Source organism: Serinus canaria, chromosome 4 (genome assembly GCF_022539315.1).
Source record: "Serinus canaria isolate serCan28SL12 chromosome 4, serCan2020, whole genome shotgun sequence".
In the NCBI taxonomy this organism is placed as follows: domain Eukaryota; kingdom Metazoa; phylum Chordata; class Aves; order Passeriformes; family Fringillidae; genus Serinus; species Serinus canaria.
Genome location: NC_066317.1, coordinates 58,919,778 through 58,940,201, shown reverse-complemented (window position 1 = coordinate 58,940,201; position 20,424 = coordinate 58,919,778). Strand labels below are relative to the sequence as shown.

Sequence of the window (20,424 nt, the reverse complement as noted above, 5' to 3'; positions counted from 1 at the left end):
TTGGACTAGGTGACCTTTAAATGTCTCTTCCCACCCCAACCATTCCATGATTCTTTGATTCAGTATTGGGTCTCCATGGTATAACTGAGGGCATCCACTGATCTGTGTAATAAGTTGACACAGATAATTATATGCAGCATAAGGTAGAGCTTGCAGTCAGTGGAAGTGCCATGGACTATGGATAAGCTGATTGGTGCCATGATTTCAGTTTTTTGCAAGCAGTACAGTTTGGGAAATGATTGTGTGGCAACAAGCGTGAAATTAAAGTGTCTGAGTGAGCTTGCATTCATGCACAATGCTCTGTGCAAACATATTTAAGTAGATGCAATCTATTGAATAGCCAATCTCCTCTCAAAACCAGCTCAGTAAAGCACTGGCAAATGCACCCAGCAAGAGACAGATCAGGCTGCAAATATGTGGTAGAATCCTGCTGCTAATTAAATTCCATCTGCAGTAAATTCCTCCAATTTTTAATGCAGTCACTGATGATCTTGCACGATGTAGCTCTTTCATTTTACCCCTTCCATTCTATAAACCCAGGCTTCTTGGGAGCTGTGTGGGCATTGGCTGGCAGTGCAGCTGGACAGGAGAGGCTCTGCTGACCTGACATCAACATGAGACACTTCTGGGGAAGTTCCATCTCAGACTTTCTCTCACCTGTTCCTGTGGTCTACAGGCTCAAGACTGGAACAATGGCAATAAGTGCTCTCTTGGAACACATCTTCTGGTGTTGTATCATGCAAAAAGCATCTGATTTGGGTGCTAAAATAGGTACCAAAATGCATTAGGGCTGTAAGGTTAGGGTATTTACTTCACAAATGCCTTCCCAGCCTCAGTTAAGGTGCTAGCACTGTGGCATCATTTGTGGTTGATGTACAAAATCACCCAGAGTAGCTCTTCTTGCTCAAAATAAAGATTTTCTTTCAGATTCAGATCAAGGTCCAAGATTACCATGCATTTTGATTGGAACAGAACAATAGGTGTTTCTAGAAATAATCTGAAATCTTATCTAGTTTGGTCCTTCCCAAGGGAAATGAATATCAAGTTAAAAAAAAGAAAGGATGGGTGGGAAATAGTTTATTCTGGGCAATGAAATCTATCCTCTTATGACCAGAAAAATTTTGGGCCTTTGTTTGATTGTATGATAATTTCAGTCTATGACAATATCAAGCAAGAAGACCAACACCATGCTCGTGACAGACATAAAATCTTTACCTTTATACATTTGTAAACTGTTTGTTGTTGATGATATGGAACACTGTATCATTTAATGGAGTGATAAAAATCTGTATTTGTGAAAAATTTGTGACAAAATTACATATAACTTGAAACAAAATTTACAATAGATTCAATTACAAAGAACTTTGTTTTGTAAAAGAATGGAAATGAGGCTGTAAAAATAGATTATTTCAAATAAAATGTTTCTCACTTCCAAAATCCCAACCTATTTGTTTTAAAAAGTTAAAATGAAATGTGCTTACAGGTGGTAAGCAAAACAAAAGCACAACTAGACAGAATAAACATGCATTTTTTATCAAAATGTGGATGTACAAGTTGTAAAATATCATAAATGTTTGGAATTTTGGCTGCTGTTTAAAGTAAAAGAATTTCATGTCAGCAATCTTTTGACTAAAGTAGGTTTCTTTCTATTCAAGATAGTTTCATCCAGAATAGATCCATGAAAACAGAGACACATGTAACTTTTTAACATTTTATAACACCTAGTAATGGATCTGAGCAAATTCTTAATGTTTTTAGCTCTCCTTACCAAGCTGCTTTTCAACTCTGGCTCAGTCAGCCTATTGTTACAAATAAAAAGGTGTTTCTGATCCTGCATCCACTAAAGTCACTAGCAAAACTTTGACTTGGCCAGGGTCACACCTTTTACAACAAAGCAGAACACATGATGTTAAAGAACAAGGTGAATACACTCGCACTGCAACCTTTTCAATGAGTTTCAGGTATTTAAATGAAATTATTCAGTGTTTGGCCTATTTGACACTACATCAATGTATTTACATCATGTACATCTGTTATGAACTCAACAGCAGGTGCTTAGAGACAGCTGTGTCCAGCAGTTTCACAAAATTTCAAACCGGACCATTTTAATTAACAGAGAGATTGGGGGTAATATTAAAGCCTTCAAGATAAAGCTGGCCCCAGTTGTCTCTTGCAAATATCCAGGAATGTGGCCATCTTTGAGAGGCTGCCTAGTGAATTGTTTCAAGTTTTCTTCCAGGATTTTGAAAACAAAAGTCACACTTACTTAAAAAACTGTACTTTGCTGCTGATGGTCACTTTTCCAGTGGAAGAGTCAGGAGCAGAGCAGAGTTGTTTGTGGAGAATGTCAGCCAGTGTGCCGTGTGGGTTTGTCCTTGGCCAGGGATCCTGTTCTGGAGGGGCCAGGTGGGATGCAGGGGTGCAGAGGAAGGGGTGCAGGGAGGAGCCCCCCTGCCCTGCCTGTGTGGGAGCAGGGAGGGCTCACTAACTGCTGCAGCCCCTGGTGCAGCCCTGCCCCAGCAAATTGTTGTTCCGCCCGTCTTGGAGCTTCTCGTGGCTCTGAAGAGATGCTCTGCTATCAATGCTGGCAGTCTGTCCACTCTGATCCTGCTGTCTTCTTAACCTGCCAGAGGTTAAAAACATGGATAGAGCTGTCATGTGCAGGTAGCTGTACTGGAAGGACAGCTGCTGCCTGCTCTGTGGATAGCCACGTCCTCCTGGGTATAAAACATTCCTGCACCATTTCACCTGGACTAAATGCTTGAGCTTTATTGCTGCCATTTCCTCTAAACACTGATGATTGCTGACTCCTAAATATGTGCAATTAGGTCCTGGACAAATCCTGCTGCCCTTAATGCCTACCATAAAGAGCCAGCAGAGGATAGTGCTGGTTTTAGCACCTCTGCTCAGACTGCAACTTGGTAAAACCTCCAGGTAGCTGGAGGCTGATGGAAGCTGCTGACTGGGCACACAACAGCTGCTCCCCTCTGTTGTCCTACAAAATTATCAGTAACCTTCATCAGTAAAAGAGAAAAAAACATGAGATGAAAGTATTTTCAGTATTCCTCTTGTTATTACTTCATGTTATCAAAGCCTCATGAGTGGTGTCAAGGAACATCAGCAACAAAACCCTGTGCTTAAAGACTGCAAAGTTATCTTCTTTTGACATAATTTTCTGCAGAACAGCAACAGCCCTAGAATCACCTGCAGTCCCCACCAACCGAGTTATCAAAGAGCTTCTCAACATTTCTCCTCTACAGCTATCTCTGTGATTTTACTATGATTCATGTCATATTCAGTATTTTCCTCCAAACACTGTGTAAATATGTAACTTTCAGAAAAGATGGAAAGATTCATGGGGAAGCTATGTGGTGGGAACTTCTTTTTTTTTTTTAAACATGAACAGCTACTTTTTTGAACGATTTTTTTTCTCTGACTCTTTCTTTTCTCAAAATGGGAAATAGTATTCCTCAAAAAGGCACCAAGACTTGGCACCAGAGACATTATGGAAGAGCTCTTTAGTACAGCAATTATAAAAGGTTTATGTGCTATGTTCCAAAAAAAAATCCCAACTTTTCAAATAATACAGAATACATAGGAAATAGTCATTAGCAGGAAGTCATGCAAAAATCAAATTTCAAAGCTTTAAATACTTCCAGTGGCATAAACAATATGGAGACACCATACTGAACACTCAGAAGAGAATGTGATGGGACATGAAAATATTGTAATTAAACAGATGAATAAGGGAGGCTATTAAAGCAAAAAAAAAAAAAAAAAAAAAAAAAAGGAACACTGTGTAAAAGGGCAGACACATTAAATAAAAAGCTGTAAGGCAGACTGAAAACAACAAATTGGAGGAACAAATTGCCACAAGCATTTTTGGTGAAGTTTTTTAAGTGTACCAGAAATTCAATGGATACCATTGAATCTATAGGTCAGTGTATGAGTGAATTATTAGAGAATAGCACAGAAAATATGAGTCCCCAGCTGAAAAGCCAATTAATTATCTTCACCAGTGTTCATGACAAATGAGCTGAGGAAGATTCCTTTCCTTATGAGAAATTTGTCCATCGTCTCCAGTCAAAACCTCAGTGAAACAACTTTAAAACCAGTTGCTTAAATTAATGTTGACAGAGCATAAAGACAATGGATTTTCACCCTAAGCACTTTAAGAAAATTGTAATTTTTGCACAGCTGAATGGAGAGTATAGCTCTTCAAACTGTCTTGGCACCATGGAAGACAGCAGAGGAGATGATGTTGGTCATTTGCTGGTTTGGGGTGGTTTTTGTTTGCTGGTTGGTTTGGGGTTTTTTTAACAAGATCTTCAGAAAAGATCCAAGGGACTACCAGGAGAGCAATAGACTTCAACTTGAGACTTGAAACATCTCAGGATCTGAGCTACTGGCACAAGACTAATGGCTCTGTAGGCAGCAAGAGAAAAGAATGCAGTGCTTGGAAACTCATGTTGCAAAGTGTGGGTGGCAAACCTTGCAAACTGCTAAATAGTGCAGTGAGAAAAACTTTGGGTCCATAGAGATCTGAGGAATCATTGCATTGGGCTAAGACATGTAAGTGCTTTCTTCCTGGAATTGTCTATTTCCTTTGCTTGTAAAAGGCTGAAAAAGAAGGCATTTACTGCACGGCTCAATTTGAAAAGAAAATAAGAATTCTCTCAACATGAAGCAAGAGAACACCTATTTAAAAATTTTTTTTGAGAACCACTCAAACTGGCACAATGGTAGAATGTATGTAACGAGGACAGTGGAAAAAGGAGAGAAACAAAACCCATGCTGAGTTCAAAAGATACCTCTGGCCAGCTTCAATTTTTCTCTACAGAGGTGGTTAATAATGCTGATTTCCATTATTTTCTTTTATCCTGTTCTTACTCCCAGGTCTACTATTGAAACAGAACATTAGGATTTGGAAGTCTTAAAGAAATATATTGTTTTAGCAATGCTTGACTGTATTCCCTTTTCAGACACTTTTTCTGTATCTAGATTCACTAAGCATATTTCAAACTATTAAAGTAATGGGTTATTAACCTGATGATGAGGTTAAAAATAACTGCTATTTAACCCTTTGATATTTTATTAATCACTGTATTTAGTTATTAAAATTACATTAAGGTTGTCACTCTAGGGGTTTATTTACTATGGGCATACAAAAACCTGCTTACCAGTGTACCCTTGGGGCTGGGAAACTGGACTAAGAACCAGGAGATGCTGATTCTGTTTCCACCTCTGTCACCCTTTGGACAAATTGCAGCACATTTCTGTGTCTCAGCCTCTCTCATCAGATGTCAAGCAGCTGCTGTCAAGAATGATGGAAGCTGAGAACTTTGTGTCTCTAAGTGCTGCTCTGTGTCTCACAGGCCCGAGTGAAACAAGGAATTACAGTCTGGTGTCTGTGATAATTAGAAAAGAAGGTGGCATGTATAATCAACCAAAATGTAATTATACTGCATGTATAATTATGCCTGAATGCATTATTGAATATATAAAAATACAAAAGTAAAAGAACAGACTGGTTAAAAGCTAGCATGGAAAATAAAATATTGAACAGAAAAAGACTGATACAACTATAGCAGGACAGAAAGAAAATCACAAACATTTAATGAAAGCCAGTAGAAAACTTGGGACAGCAGGGAATTGCTTGCAGCTCAGCTTTGTTCTCTAGATGAAGAAGAATACTGAAGTTTGTCTTTAGGCTGCATAGTAGGAGGAGTTCAATGACAAAGAATGAAAAGTTGCAGATTCAACATAACTGTCAAAATTGCAGATTTGCTAAGATTAAGCCCTCCTACCAACACCATTGCAGTTTCAGAAAAAATAAAATAAAGCAAATGGTTTGTATTTCTCTTTACCTCAGAACTGCAGACTCAAGTCAAGACACAAAGAAATGTGTGTGCACAGTGTCTTCAGTTAAAATATTGGACTGTTACAGAGGTGAAATTTCTCTCTTTTTGGTGCATTCTTGATTCCTTGGTGTCAAGCCCAGAGCACTTTTCTGTCAGATGTTCTAAGCTTTTAAGAAATGTGAGTACCTTGACATGTCTTCCTGTAATCATGGCAAAATAAATGCAGTCTGGGCCGTTCTGTTCAGAAATGACACTAGTGCAATAAATCATTTGTAGGAAGCTGCTCTCCAGTGAATGACTTATCTTGCCTTTAAGCTGATGCAGCTACAGGCTGTGATAACTTTATAAAGGCCCAGGGAGAATGAATGGATTGAGAGAGACTTTGTAGAGGATCTGAAGTACCTGTTCCTGTGCTGAATACTGTTGGCCAAGAATAAATAATGAACTGGCCAGCTATGGATGAAGAAGTGAACAAGTGGTTCTAGTGGATGTAGTCATATGGAACACAAAAAACTGCAGGGAAAAGAGGATGAAAATGAGTTTGAACAGTGTCTGTTGCATTTATTCCATGACAGTTCTGTACAAATACATAGGGAGTCTCAGAGGCAATTATGCTGGGAACTGAGAGTGATCCTGTTGAACCAACAAAGAGTTTTCCTTCCCCTCACCACTGATCCATGCAATATTGATAGTGTGTGACACTGAGCATTGCAGACTCCTCTCCAGCAGCCAGGAAGAAAGAGGCTGTTCCAGCCATTACAGGAATGCATCAAGAACAGTAACTGAACCTCCAGTCAAATCTTGGTTTTTCAGTATTTCTGGCAAAGAGAAAGAGCCTGTGTGAACCATAACTTGGTTTTTAAGGTTCTTTTTTTCTCAATACTCAGATCTTATAGTAGCATTACTGCAGCATTGATTTCTGATACTGGTTCTTGAATCTGCCATCAGTCAGTGAAAGGGAATCCAGAGGAGAGGGAAAAGTCCAACCCCACTTCAGCAGTAGAGAGCACTGGCATCAGGCTTTGCAAGATGTGTCTGCTGTGTGTGAGAGCCAGGAGGAGGCTGTCACACTGCCTGGTGCCCGGTGTCACCTTTGTGCAGCTGATGCATTCCTCAGTGGGTTTTGCCAGGCTCTCAGGGTGAAACTGAAGCCTCAGAAATGCCAGGAGCTGTCTCAAACTGTGGGCCTGCTCTCTGCAACCATGAGAGGACAGAAGAGACTTTCCAGCGACAAAAGAGAACTCAAACCAGGCAGAGGTGCCCCTCCCCTGAGACTCCCACACTCACACCTCCTAAATAAAACTCTTTTTGTTATGAAAAATCTGCAAGTGAGCTTGCCAAAGTAGCAAATCAAGTGTCCTGAGTCTGCAGGAAACTGAACAGTCTGAGTGGGCAGGGGATTTGCTTTGCCATTTCTGGATTTAGCATTTTACCTCGGTTTCTTGATATTTCACTTTGCCTGAGAAAACAGATGCTTTTGCTTTTGGTCTGGGGAAAAGAACAACTTAATAAAATGAATTATAGAAACTCATTTTATTGTAAGAAACAAAAGTCTATTAATGAAAACTTTTATCTCCCTTGGGATAAGTCCTGAGAAATAAATAAATCTGTGGAATATTTATCCCAGTTACTCTTCACAAGGACTGAGATCAGAACAGATGATGGCTTTTTGAAATTCATGTCTATGTTGGCTTTTTGAAATTCATGAATCCTGGAGGACAGTTTGCTAAATAATCAGAAACCATCTCAGTTGTATGATTTAGCAGCTACACAGAAGCAATGCTGCTGGCTTGTGCAGATGGCCTTGCTGCAAAGCTAATTCTGAACATGTCAGAATCAGAGGAAAAAAATGACTGATCTGCCATGAGGAATGACTGTGCTCAGGAAAGAACTATCTGATCTACATGTCTCTGACCATGTCGTGTGTTTTGGCTACTGGATCACAGCTGCAGAAGTCACAAAGGGACTTTAAAAAAAGCAGTAAATGCCCTAACGTCCAAATCCCATATTTTTAGAATTAGTTGGCAAATAACATAGCCCTAGAAACTTTTCATTCTCAATAGAAAAGATCTAGCAATGACATTTTGTGAGGGACTTAAAAGAAGCTGGAAATGGACAGAGATAGGCACTATATTTATATCCCAGCCACAGAGAATAGAAACCTGGAAGTTGTGCCATATAACTAAAACTGCTGGATATTATCATGTTGAAAAACTTTCATCCAAATGATTTTTACAGGGTGGTATAATTCTGTAGAGGGACCCCACAAAGTAAGAAGATCCCAACAGCAGCAATGTCTCACAGGGATCCTGTCAGAGCTGGGGACACCCAGCACGTCCAGCCAAGATGGGAACAAGCTGCCAAGATACCTAAGGATGGAGTGAGAGATTTCTTGGCACTGAGGGCAGGCAAGGTGTCAGTTTGGTAACCACTGCTCTTTCCCACTGTTTGTTTCTAATTTAATTTTTATTCTGTGTGGTATTGATGCATCCAAATTTGTATACAAACATAGCCAAAAAATGCCTGGATCAATAACTCCAGCTGGTGAACACAATTTCTTCCTCAAGTTGGTGACTCTTTAGCTATTCCCACAGCACCACTGCCTGTCCCTGCTCACAATTAATTTGTTTGGCTGATAACAAAGCACTTTTACCAAATGGTCCAGAAATTGCTTCCTAAGGAACTGAAGTAGTTGGCAGCTGGTTATCAAAACAGGCTCCAAGGCTTGGTTCCACACAAAAGAAAAATGAAATGCTCAGCCCAAGGAGTTTGTCACATTTGTGGCAGTCTGGAGCTCCACAAACTATATCTCCATCCATCTCCTTTATTTCCAGTCAAAAGGTATAAAAAGGAAACTAAATGGGACTTTGGAGTCTAACTGTGGCAATAAGATTTCCTTATTGTGGAACAAGTCCAGACTATATCTCTGTGTTACTCACATTTTTAAGTGGTTTTATGCAGACAAACATGGTCTAGAAAGAAGTATTTGGACTGTGAGGATTCAAAAGGGCTCACAGTGGGTATGATAAAAATTATAACCACAAAGCTGCTGGGTAGTTTGAACTGTACATGTTGGAATATCCCTCTTGGAAAGGGATATGTTTTGGTTTACAGCTCAGTCCTAAATAATAAGTGTTCAGTGGGAAGTAGGAGGTTGACAGGTGGAAATTAATGATGCTGGTCATACCAGCTTATTTTCTGCATCAGCTCACCCAGCAGCCCCAAAAGGACTCTTCCCTTGGCTTGGCACTGAGGATAAATGTTCACAGCACCCACAACCTCTCATGTTTTAGCCAGAAGAAGAGTCACTTCCCCAAAATCACACAAAACCTGATCATTTAAAAAACCCCTGTCAAACCTTTATAGCAGCTCTTGCATTTTTGTAAAGCAGAAGGCATACTGCAAAAACTGGGCAAGGCTTTGGCAGGAGAATGTAGGTCCTGCAGTGCACACATGTCTTTTCAAAAATAATGGGCTGTATGCACGTGCATCTCACACTCCACTTGGAAAACTTCACCCATTATTTCTCTGCCATCATTTTAATATCGACTGCAGGCAAAGATAGTGGGAATACTGATAATGGAGCATGACTTCTGGGACAATGAGCAGCTTGGCTTGTCATCTGCTTTCCTCCGTCAAGAATAAGAATGGACTTTGATACACAGTCACTTAATAATTTTCTGCCTGCATGTTTTAAGGTTTGTCTTATAAATTTGTCCTTGCTATTTTTGTGAAAATGGAAGAAGCTGGCAGTGTTTTGCAATTGTAAATGATTGTCACTCTTTCTCTTATATCTCCTTTACTCTGCTCACTAATTCTCTTGTGCCAGGCTTTCATTCAACTATATCTTTCAGTGATATAAAGGTGAAATAAAGAAGGAAGGTGAAATAAAGAAGGAAGAAGTGAGCAAGGGGTTCCAATCAAGTTATTTTTTAACTGAATAAGAATCTTGGGAAGAGTGTTTTTACTTTTCAAAACAAAATAGCCATAACATTTGTCATAAAGCATTGAAAATTCCTAGATTTGCTTTTTTAAAAAAATAAGTTAGCAAAAATGAGTTGATTAGAAATTCAAACAATTTGATTAATTCATACTTTCATTCATAAAGAAGAAAATAGTAACTTTGCTCAGTGTAAATCTTAAGGAACAGAGTCAAGTTTGTCCAAATAGAGTTTAATCCTCCAATTTGAAAAGATGTGCTCTAACTCCATAACAATATATAGCAGAAATAATTGTCATTCCTGCTTACCTGGTAACCTGAAAATCTGACAAATTATTCATCCATTTCCTATTCCCCAGTGGTGTCTGGGAGGATTCTCATGGCAGGCAAATAGAGCACTGCACAGGAATGTAATTCCTGCATTTAGGCAGGGACCAAGGCCTGGGAGCTGAGTGAGTGGCACAGGCTGCCTCACATCCTTCTGAGTGATCCCTAACCTGCAAACCAGAATTGTTGCATTCCTGCTGCTTCTTGGGCAGCCTTTGGTCTATGATAACCCCTGAAACATGGAGGGATTTGCTTTAGAGAGTGATTTTGGCCTAGGAAAAAATTATGCCAGGGACCACGTTAACAATGGAGCAGTATGGAAGACTGCCTTTGAAAAATAGGTAGAAAACAGCAGTGAAGGTGGAAAATGCAGGAAAAAAAGGAGTAGAAATGAAGGAATGAGAGTTAAACACTTTTTAAATGATGAAGGATTCAAAAAAATCCCAACCATGGAGATCTAATTAATTAAACTAAGTAATTATATAGCTAATTAATACTATCTCAAAATACAGCTGTATAAAGCTAATTTCCTTTTTAAAAATCCCACTTTACGCCTAGCAGAGGAGCAGAAAGCATAGGAGAGTTAATAGTGGGCTTTTTTTCTTTTCTTTTCTTTTCTTTTCTTTTCTTTTCTTTTCTTTTCTTTTCTTTTCTTTTCTTTTCTTTTCTTTTCTTTTCTTTTCTTTTCTTTTCTTTTTCTTTTCTTTTCTTTTTCTTTTTCTTTTTTCTTTTCTCTCTGCACAGAGTGATCTCAGAAGTCTATTCAGGAAAACAGAAATCACTGAAAAGTGTATGAATTTTCTTAGCATTTCTGAGTAAACAAGGAAGGCACATCTTGCTCTGTGCTAGAGGAAGTTTGGGGCAGACCAGGGCAGAATCAAGGAGCTGCTGAAGCAGAGACAACACTCATCACTCAGCATCTTCAGAGCTGAGTCACACAGCTCCAAAGTGAAAATTAATCTGTAAATGGAGATAATTTCCCCTTGATCTGCAGTTGGTATAGAGAAGCAATGTGTGCAGAGCAGCTTCAAATGGAACACAATGCTCCCCACTGTCTGTGTTACTGCAGGTGAGTGCTTTGGGAAACCTGGGTCCAAGCAGTAATTCCATCTAACCAGTAGCCAAGAGTGGATGTCCTGAATCTTTGGCACCTCCTTGAAAATGTTTCCAGCTGTGGCTTGCTTGTTCTTGGTCTCCTGCTCCCATGGCTGTGGGCACACAGCCAAATGCAGCTGCCTCCCAAGAGATGCTTTGTGCTGCCTGAGATGCCCTTGACTACCTGACACAGAGAGGGTGGTCAGACCCCAGGGCACCTGTGCCTGCAGATCTGGGATTTAGAAATTATCTGAGGGCACAAATGTGGGATGGATTTTATGCCAGCTAACTGCAGACAACTGAAAGATTGGTTCAGGCTCTCCCTACAGGGTAAACAGAGTCACCAACCTGGATTAATTTCTTCAGGTCTAAGCTATCCAACATACATGTCACAGATCAATCTTGGGAGAAACAAGTCTCTCCTCACTGAGTACTGAAGGAGCTTAAACTAAAGAAATTATTTATATATATATTAATTTAAAGGGATACAGGCTTGTTGCAATTCTAGAAAAACACATATGCCTTCCCTCTTTGAGGAACAGATTCAAGACCCTTCCTGTTTAGTGGCTCTGCAAGCTCAGCACAGACTGCCCTGCTTAGCAGAGCCAATTTACTGCTGGATTAGAGCTCATTTGTACCCACACAGTTCAGGTGAGCAGAAATGGAATGGTCCCATCAGTCTGTAACCCAGCACAAGGTGATGAACCCTGCCAAGAGCTGGGTAATGAAATCACCAAGGAGAACAGGGCTGCCATTGCCTGTTCATGCATGCAGATGTGCCTGTAGTGTATTCAGGCTCTGGCTCTGCCAGGAGTGGCTTTGCTGCAGGACTTGGTCTATATCTTGAAAAATACTTGGTCATCTAATTCCCATTTATTTCAGATATCTCTGAAAAACCATGTGTACAGCCTGTGGGTAGGAGCTGTTCTCTGTCTAACCATATTTTGCTCAGCTGTCTTTGGCCCCAAACATGCTCTCTTGGTACCAACAGATTTGACAGAAACAGCCAAAATCTCAGGTCTGTTTTCCTAACACACTGTGTTGTTGTATGTGTTTGGATAGCTCAGTAGACTACCAAGTAATTCTTCAAATAATTATATTTTAATTCATTTAAATTTAAATGAATGATTTTCAGATGAAAAGTTATGCTTTATTACAGCTGAATGTAAAAAGTAAAATTTTGGGGGGCAGTATCCCCATGTAGCATATATGCCTTCTTTTACCACTGACACTCATGGCATTTACTGCCACCCTTTCCAAAAATCCTCAGGGAAACATTCTTAGAGTTTGGATAATTGATTCAGGTTGATGGTTCCTGCTGAGTAATTACACTCAGTAAATGGCTGTGAATATAATTTTCTATCAACCAGCAATTCATAATCAAACCTAGCAGGCTCAGGTGCACTCACAGTGTGAGTGACATGTGAAATAATGGTGTGCAGAAGGCAAGTGAAAAACTGTACTGGGTGCTCTGGTATACTGACTTGTACTGTCTTGAGATCTGAGGTTTATCCTGGGATTTGATAAAGCAAAATAAGTAGACATGAAGTAAATAAATGAAGACTTTAAGTGATGCAGAGTCATTTAAGAAAGTGTGACCAAACCAAGTGACTAGCACTAACATTAAAGTCAGGTTCAGGTGAGTAAAATAGGTGTTTCTTAGAAGTGGGCTATTGTCTCTTTAAGACCAGGTGCATCCTAACCTATGTCTGCCTTGTTCAGGCACATTTTAAAATGTGCACAAAATTTCTAGTTTAAAGTGTTTGCAGATCCACATCTGCAAGGAACAGGAGAGCACCTATGAAGTTTCCCAATAACATACTGTGTTTCAGACCCTTTGTGATGAAAAAAATTTCAGGGAAAAAAATTTCTTTCTAAGTTGCCAAAATCCAGTTTTAAGACTATAGGCACCTGTCCAGAAATGAGGATATTTCTCAGCAGTGTGGGCCAACCATCATTTTAAAAATACATTACTTTCCTAGCCTGCCTTTGGTGTGTGTCCTGCAGGGTGTAGGCTCACCCTTTTGTTCAGCAACCTGCTGATCACAGGGAGGTGAAGGGATCCACTCTGTAGCAGTCCATGAAGAAATGCAGTCTGTGTGAGGAAACTCACATTGGAGCAGGGGAAGAGTGTGAGGAGGAAGCAGCAGCAGCAGAGACAACATGCAGTGAACTGGCTGCATTCCTCATTGCCCTGTGCCCCTGTCATGGAGGAGGCAGAGGTTTTGGGAGTGAAGTTGAGCCCAGGAGAAGGGAATGTGGGTTTAAGACCTGGGGTTTATTTCTTACTATCCCAGTCTTTTAGTTATTTGCAATAAATTAAATTAACCTTCCCCAAGCTGAGTCTGTTTTGCCCATGACAGTAACTGGTGAGTGATCTCTCCCTCCCTGTCCTTTCCTCAACCCATGAGCCTTTTGTTGTATTTTCTGTCCCCTGCCCAGCTGTGGAGGGCCATGATTGAGTGACTTTGGCAGGGACCTAGCACTCAGAGCCAACACACCTCTAAAGTCAGTCTGGATCTGCCTAATTATTTGATAATAAACATTCTCAGGCTGGCATATGTATCTGGGAGTAAGCAGGTTCAGCCCTGCCTTCTCACAGCACCAACTTCCAGGAACTAAAGGCTGTGAGTTGCCAGGGAACAGCCCCAGGCTGCACTCACCTCTCTGCAGGCTCATCCCTCTCCACCTATTTTTTTTATGCAAGATTTCTCTGCCCCAGTCCCAAACTTGGCTCCACAAGAAATCTGATCAGCTGTGCAGCTCTTTCATCCCCTGTAGCATGGACTCCCCAAAAGCAGACTGAGCCAGGAGCTCACTTGTGATTGCACAGCACAATTTGCAGCCTTCAGTTAATCACCAAAGCCCTGCACAAGGTGTGGGAAAGGTGGTGCCTAACACAGGGACCCCCAGAAGCCACTCCACTGAGCACCATGGCCCCTGGGCCAGTCAGCGAGGTCTGAGCATGGACTGAGCCCCAGGAGGGACACAGGAAAACCACCTCCAAATGGGAGGGCTTCCCAAAGGATGGGGGATGTGTCCTGGAACACAGCAATGGACAGGCTGAATCTTACCTAAATCTCTTACTGACCTCCTTCTGCATTTCTTTTCCTATTTCCAGAAGGTTAGATATATATATATACATACATACATACATACATATATACACATATAAATGTACACATGCATACTTGCACATATACAATATATGCATACTTGTATGCATAAATATGTATATTTTACTGTTCAACCCCTGTGAAAATGGAAACCTTGTAAGCTGTGAGAAGCCATAAATGTACACACCCAGCAATTCCAGCTAACAGAGATTCCCCTCTCTCAGTGGCCCATTTCAGACATCAGTGCAGGATGCTGACCAATGACCTGAGTGGAGACAAATCTCTGTTGTGGCATATTCCCCTGGCTTCTGACATTTCCAGATTTCCTGAACCCATGACTGCACTAGAAGCTTCACATCTCAAGGACCTTGAGGGATTTTTTCCCATTAATTTCTCTAATCCTATTCTGAATATTTTTCTATGTTTAACATCCAAATCACCATTCAGCAACATGTTGCATTTCACAAAAAGAGCATGGTTGATTTTCTTATTAGCCTGCTGCCTGATAACTTTGTGACCTTGGGTTACCACAAAGAGTGAATAATCACTGCTTAGTCATCTTCTCAATAAGTTTCAGAACATGTTATTATTTATCCTGTTTCTGTCTTTTCAGTTGCCTCTTCTCTGAGTTTAAATTAGTTCAAGTTTATTAAACCCTTCAAGATGACCCATGTCACCCCCCTGGCCAATCCTGTTTTTCTTGAAAACTTTTGAAGTCCTTTTTAAGATTTTTGAGATAAGGAAGCAGAGCTGTAAATGGAAGATGCAGTTTTATGTGTATGAACATATATTTATCTGTAGATGTTTTTTGCAGGAACATATCAATATCTTTCAGTCTTCCACAAAGCACTGTGCTATCCACAGTCTTTTCAAACTCTCCCTCCCTCATAACTGAAGCTGATTTTGAGTCTATTGTCCTAAATGTAAAATTTAGATTTTCTTCAGACAATATTTGCATTTATCAGTACTGAATTAGAGCTGCCATTTTCTCTCCCTGTAGCTCAGAACCATGGCTATCATTACCTACTGCAGCTCTTTTCCCTCAGATTTAGTTGTGACTGCTTTGATATCATAAATGAAGTTTGTGACCTCAGCATTCACCTTCCTTTCCAACTCATCTATGAATGTGTTCAACAGACACATGGACACCAGAGTGAGTGGCAGTAATAATCTTATCTCATTAATGGCTGTTTCTGCATTGCTTCACCAACTGGACACAAATTGCTGCCTTAAAACAGGACAAGGAGTTCAGTCTCCATGACTCAGTTTATGAAGACTCATAACAAGTGAAAATTTATGCTAGTGTGGGACATAAAGAGAGATGAAGGAAATTCCCTATGACAATGGAACAGCCATGACCTGTTATGCAGCCTTCATTTATCACAGATATGATTTCTCCCATGTAACCTGCTAAAAAAAAAAAATGATACTCACAATTATAGAGCTGTGCTTCCCCTCCAAAGTCTGAGGTGTACAAAGGAAGACTCCTCTTTCCTCTGCCTGAGAATTGACTTCCAATTAGTTTTATGAGTTGTATTTGTGTTTAGTTTTCTGTGAATAGAAACTAATTTCTGGCCTCCAGGGCTGAGGATCTCCATCTGTTACCCTGATCCTTCCAGGACCACATTTCAAGGTGGAGAATGTACTGACAGATGCACTCCCAAGCAACTTTCATTCCCAGAGTTGGATGGTGGAGTGTAGCCATTATAATGACATCAGTATTTGTTTAGGAAAACTTTCACCATTTTTCCTGGAAGACTTTCAAAATGAGATTCCAGATACTGATTACCCTTTGTGGTTTTTTTATCACCTCCATGAAATGTGAAGGGAACACCTTACTGAAGCAATGGCATTTGTCTGACCACTCCTTTCTCCAACAAAAGTGAATTTGAAGGTATACCTATAGAAAATTACCAGTTTGGATCTGCTGTGCTCAAACTTTTAGGTAGCTTGGCTCACTAAGAAGAGAGTGGCTTTTGGATTGGTAACTCTAAACCAGTAATAACAAGCAGAAATCAGGCAGAAATGAAAGGGCTCGTGTTGGCAAGCAACAGCTATTACTGCCCAAACACAAAGCAGGCTCAATGCTCACATTCAGAAAAGCATCTTTCCAATTGCAAGAGCAATCTCCAAAAGCAGACAGATCCATTACAAAAGGGAGAGGAAAGGTTCGGTGAAGAGCAGTGTAACCACTAGAAATGCTCAGAAAGAAGTGAATTTGAACTGAATTAAGGTCAGCAGAAGGGGCAAGAAAAGGACTGCAGCCTCATCCAGAAAGCATTCAGACATTAGAAGGATGATGATAAATATCTCCAGAAACACTAAGAGAAATAAAATAAGTATTAAGGCAAATACATTCAATGAATTACTGCAAATCATTATGAATATTCAATTTCAATCAAACTGAAATGAAAGAGAGTACTCAGGGACTCTGGATTTGAATCTTAAAATACAATTAAAAGAAAAAGAACTAAAATGAGAGAGATAATAAATTTGATCTTATTAAAATGTAGAGAATATTAAGTAAGCTTTTTATCTATGATATGGAAAAAAATCAGACAACAGGATTTTAAGCATCTTAATATGCTTAAATTATGCTCCCTCAAGTTTTGGTGTTTATTCTGGGAACAGAGAGCTGTCTGTTCACCTCGAGCTGTGCAGGATCATTTATAAGAGAACTTGATATGCTCAAATGGAAGGAATGATAGCAGGAAAAGACAGAGTAATGTGCTTCAATTTGGGCCACACTTTTTAGTGTGCTAGCATTGAATAAATACTGAGAAGAGGAAGAAGGTGTATCAGTACCTAGGGCAGAGACAAGTCTGTTCAGATCAGTGGGGACAAGACAGCTGAATATCATAACAATGCTACTGCAGCATATTGGTATTAAGTAAAAAACCTCCAAATTCAAAATCACTAGTAATGGTTTGAAAGTTTTTACTGGAATTATTAAAAACATGAATATTTTCCTAATCAGTTCATTGCATTTGTTTAAATAGTTTTGCAGAATTCTAACCCATTTTCATGTACTTTGGCTATATGAAATATATATTCTTCTCACTAAAATGCAGATGTTTGATATTGCTTTCTTTAACAGGATGATAATTTTGATTATATTATGAGGCATCTAACTGAAGGATTATTCTGCCTGATAAGCAAATATTTCTTGTGTTTTCTTCTCTCTTTGATTTCTCACATCTAAAAGGCATCTTTCAGGGAGAAGAAGAGGCTCAGGACCATGAAGGGTAAGAAATTTGACTTCATTACTTGCAAATACTGTGTCTTTTTCTAAATTTCTGGTAATTTCAGGTTTTAGATATTCATAAAGAGATGTAGTTGTACGTGAAGATCTGTTTAGTGATAACAGCACAAAAATAGCAAAATAATCTCTGCTCATCTTTTTAATAAAGCTGCAAGGAAACAGTGTGGCTTTATCTGTACAATCTCCCTCACCACAGATACATACACAAAATTTAAAAAAGAACACTTGAACATGTAGCCTACAGCTTCTAAATGATATCAAATTCTTGAAAAATTGCTGGCAGGTCTATGGAAATACACATTAAGATACTGCAAAATGTTTGGTGCTGCATTTCTGGATATAAAAAAATATCTATACACAGAAATGGAATTAAAACAAATAGGAGCCACAAAAAGGAGCTAAACAGATCCCTGAAAACTACTTCAGATAACATTTTCAAGCTAATCAGTGTGTGGACCAGTTATATATCAGAGTTTATTTAGTTTAAGTGTTCAAAACTCAGAGACTACACTGACACTTTTAACAATAGAAAACAAATCCTGAAAAAGGATTTTCCTATGTTATTTTACTTTGGATGAGGGCAGGGTGTGCCCCTCTCTTGTAGGCACTGGAAGATGATGTCACTGTGGACAGATGCCATATCCCCATCTCACATCAAAGCACACACACACACACACACACACACACACACACACACACACACAGATATTTTAATTTGCAGCTCACATCCACTGAAATATTCAACAGAAGACACCCTCTGATCAGAGTTGTGTAAGGGATTCAAATCTAACTTTCCTACCCACTGCTGGCAATCACTAACTTCATGTCTTTGTCCATGAAACCTTTGCTTAAAACATTCCTACAAATACCAGTTTTTCATTACTTAAATACAGAAAGCAGCAGAATAAATGTGCACATTCTGTCTTTGTCTTCATTAACCAAAACTTGTAACATACTTCAGTCTCTTCCACTATGTTTAAATTCTTTTTAGCATAGTGGGCCTTTTCCCTGCCTCCCCCTGCTCCTCTTGCCTGCAATCTAAGAGTTTCTGATGGTTTCCTGAGCTGCTTGAGAAGAAAGCAAGTGTGACACATTGCAAGATTTGCAGTGTCTGCTGCAGGATGAAAGACACACAGTAGAAAAGAGGCACAGTGTAGAGCTACCAGAGAGGCAAAATCAGATTTTGCTTTTCATAGCAGATATTTTACAAGTGTTGAATTGCAAGATGTTGTGTAACTGTGATGGCTAGCACCACAAAATTAACTGTCTATTAACACCTGACTTTATGTTCCTCAGTTAGAAGCATCTAATTTCTCCCCTTGCATTCTTTTAGTTTGGGGAGTCTCATTTTTTCCCTTGAAAGACAGGCTATTTTTTTCTCCATCCTTTATTAGGATTTATGTAGTGTTCTGTGACACTGAAGTAAACTGAGCAGAAGGCTTAAGTGACAATAAAATGTAGATTTTTGCTGCTGAATCTAATGAAGATCTAAGGAAATATGCAGATACTTTCAACAGTTACTATGTAGAGGAACATGGAAAATATCAAAACATCTGGCTGCATTAATCTGAGAGTGATTTAAAGGCCTGTTTGGGATTGACATCTCATCTAATGATAGAATCACATTTTAATAGGTATTACATTTGTAGGAACAAATGGTTCACATCTTTCAGCATCTTCAGCTGTTCCTAAGAACTGGATGGGCCATGTGGCTTTGGAAACCCATGTAAGCACAGCCTCAGCTTGTACACCCAGTCCTGAGGCCACAGAAGGTCAAAGGAAACCCACCCTGAGTTCCTCTGTGTGTACTGTGTAGTTTCTGGTATGATGGCGTCTGTGCCTGCCACTGCCCCTGTTTTGTTCTCGTTACCTTGAATTCACTTTGCAGTGGAAACATTTGACATCTGCTCCCCCCCTTCTTAACATTTTTTTTCCTTGAAAAATATTACAGAAGTCTCTCCATGTCTTTCTTAAGCTCTGATGCAATTTAAAAGAGAAATGGTTGTGATCTGGCTTTAGACAATGCAGGATCTCTGATAGGTCAAAACTAAATAATCTTCCTTTGCCTTGTCAAAGCCAATCAAACAATGACCAAAACACATGCTTTTCTGATTGAAGTGCATCTGCTTTACTTTTTGCTTCCATTTTACTAGTACTCCATTTAAACTTGATTTCTCATCAGCCTCTCAGAGTTCTTTATAGCTTGTGTTGTTACTGTAGTTGTGCAATATGAAACAAACAAACAAAAAAATTCCTATGCATAAGAAGATTTAAGAATAACACAGTAAAATCATGACAAGAAACATTGTTCAAGGTGGTGAACACACCAATGAGATTTTGAGTGTCTTACAAAATCTGGTGTCCTAACTTCCAAAAATTGCTACACATTGGATGTACTTCCTTTATGACTCTAGGGTAGGTGGGAGACTCACACCTGGAAATGAATGACTTGGATGAACAGCTTCTAACAAACTCATTAAATTGATTAACCAGTGTAATATTTTTCTAATCTTGTTACTATGATCTTAATAATTTTGAATTTTGTGGGTTACACTACAAAGTTCAAGCATTCACTAGTTCAACTGATTCAAGGAATCCACCAAGAGGCTTCTTGGAAGTTTCTATGGGTTGACTTGGTCTGGGCTCTCTTCTTTATGGCTTTTACAGAAACCAGGGGCTTTCTTGTGCTAAAGACCATGCAAAATAACATGAAGAATCTGCTGGACCTTCCATTTCTTTCTAAGACCTTGTGGTTTCTGGGAACAGTCTGTATCAGTCAGAAATGTCCCACAGGTTGTAACAGGAAGAAAGGTAGATCATGGC

At 39.5% G+C, this 20,424-nt stretch overlaps 1 protein-coding gene across 1 annotated transcript in view; it reads right to left on the bottom strand.

Moving 5' to 3' along the window:
• Positions 1-1,181: 1,181 nt before the first annotated feature.
• Positions 1,182-20,424, bottom strand: part of STK32B (serine/threonine kinase 32B) — a 156,371-nt gene continuing 137,128 nt past the window's right edge. The window contains exon 12 of the mRNA XM_018924889.3: positions 1,182-2,623. Coding sequence (XP_018780434.2) covers positions 2,485-2,623 — 139 coding nt within the window. The 3' untranslated portion in view covers positions 1,182-2,484. The remainder of the gene's footprint in view (positions 2,624-20,424) is intronic.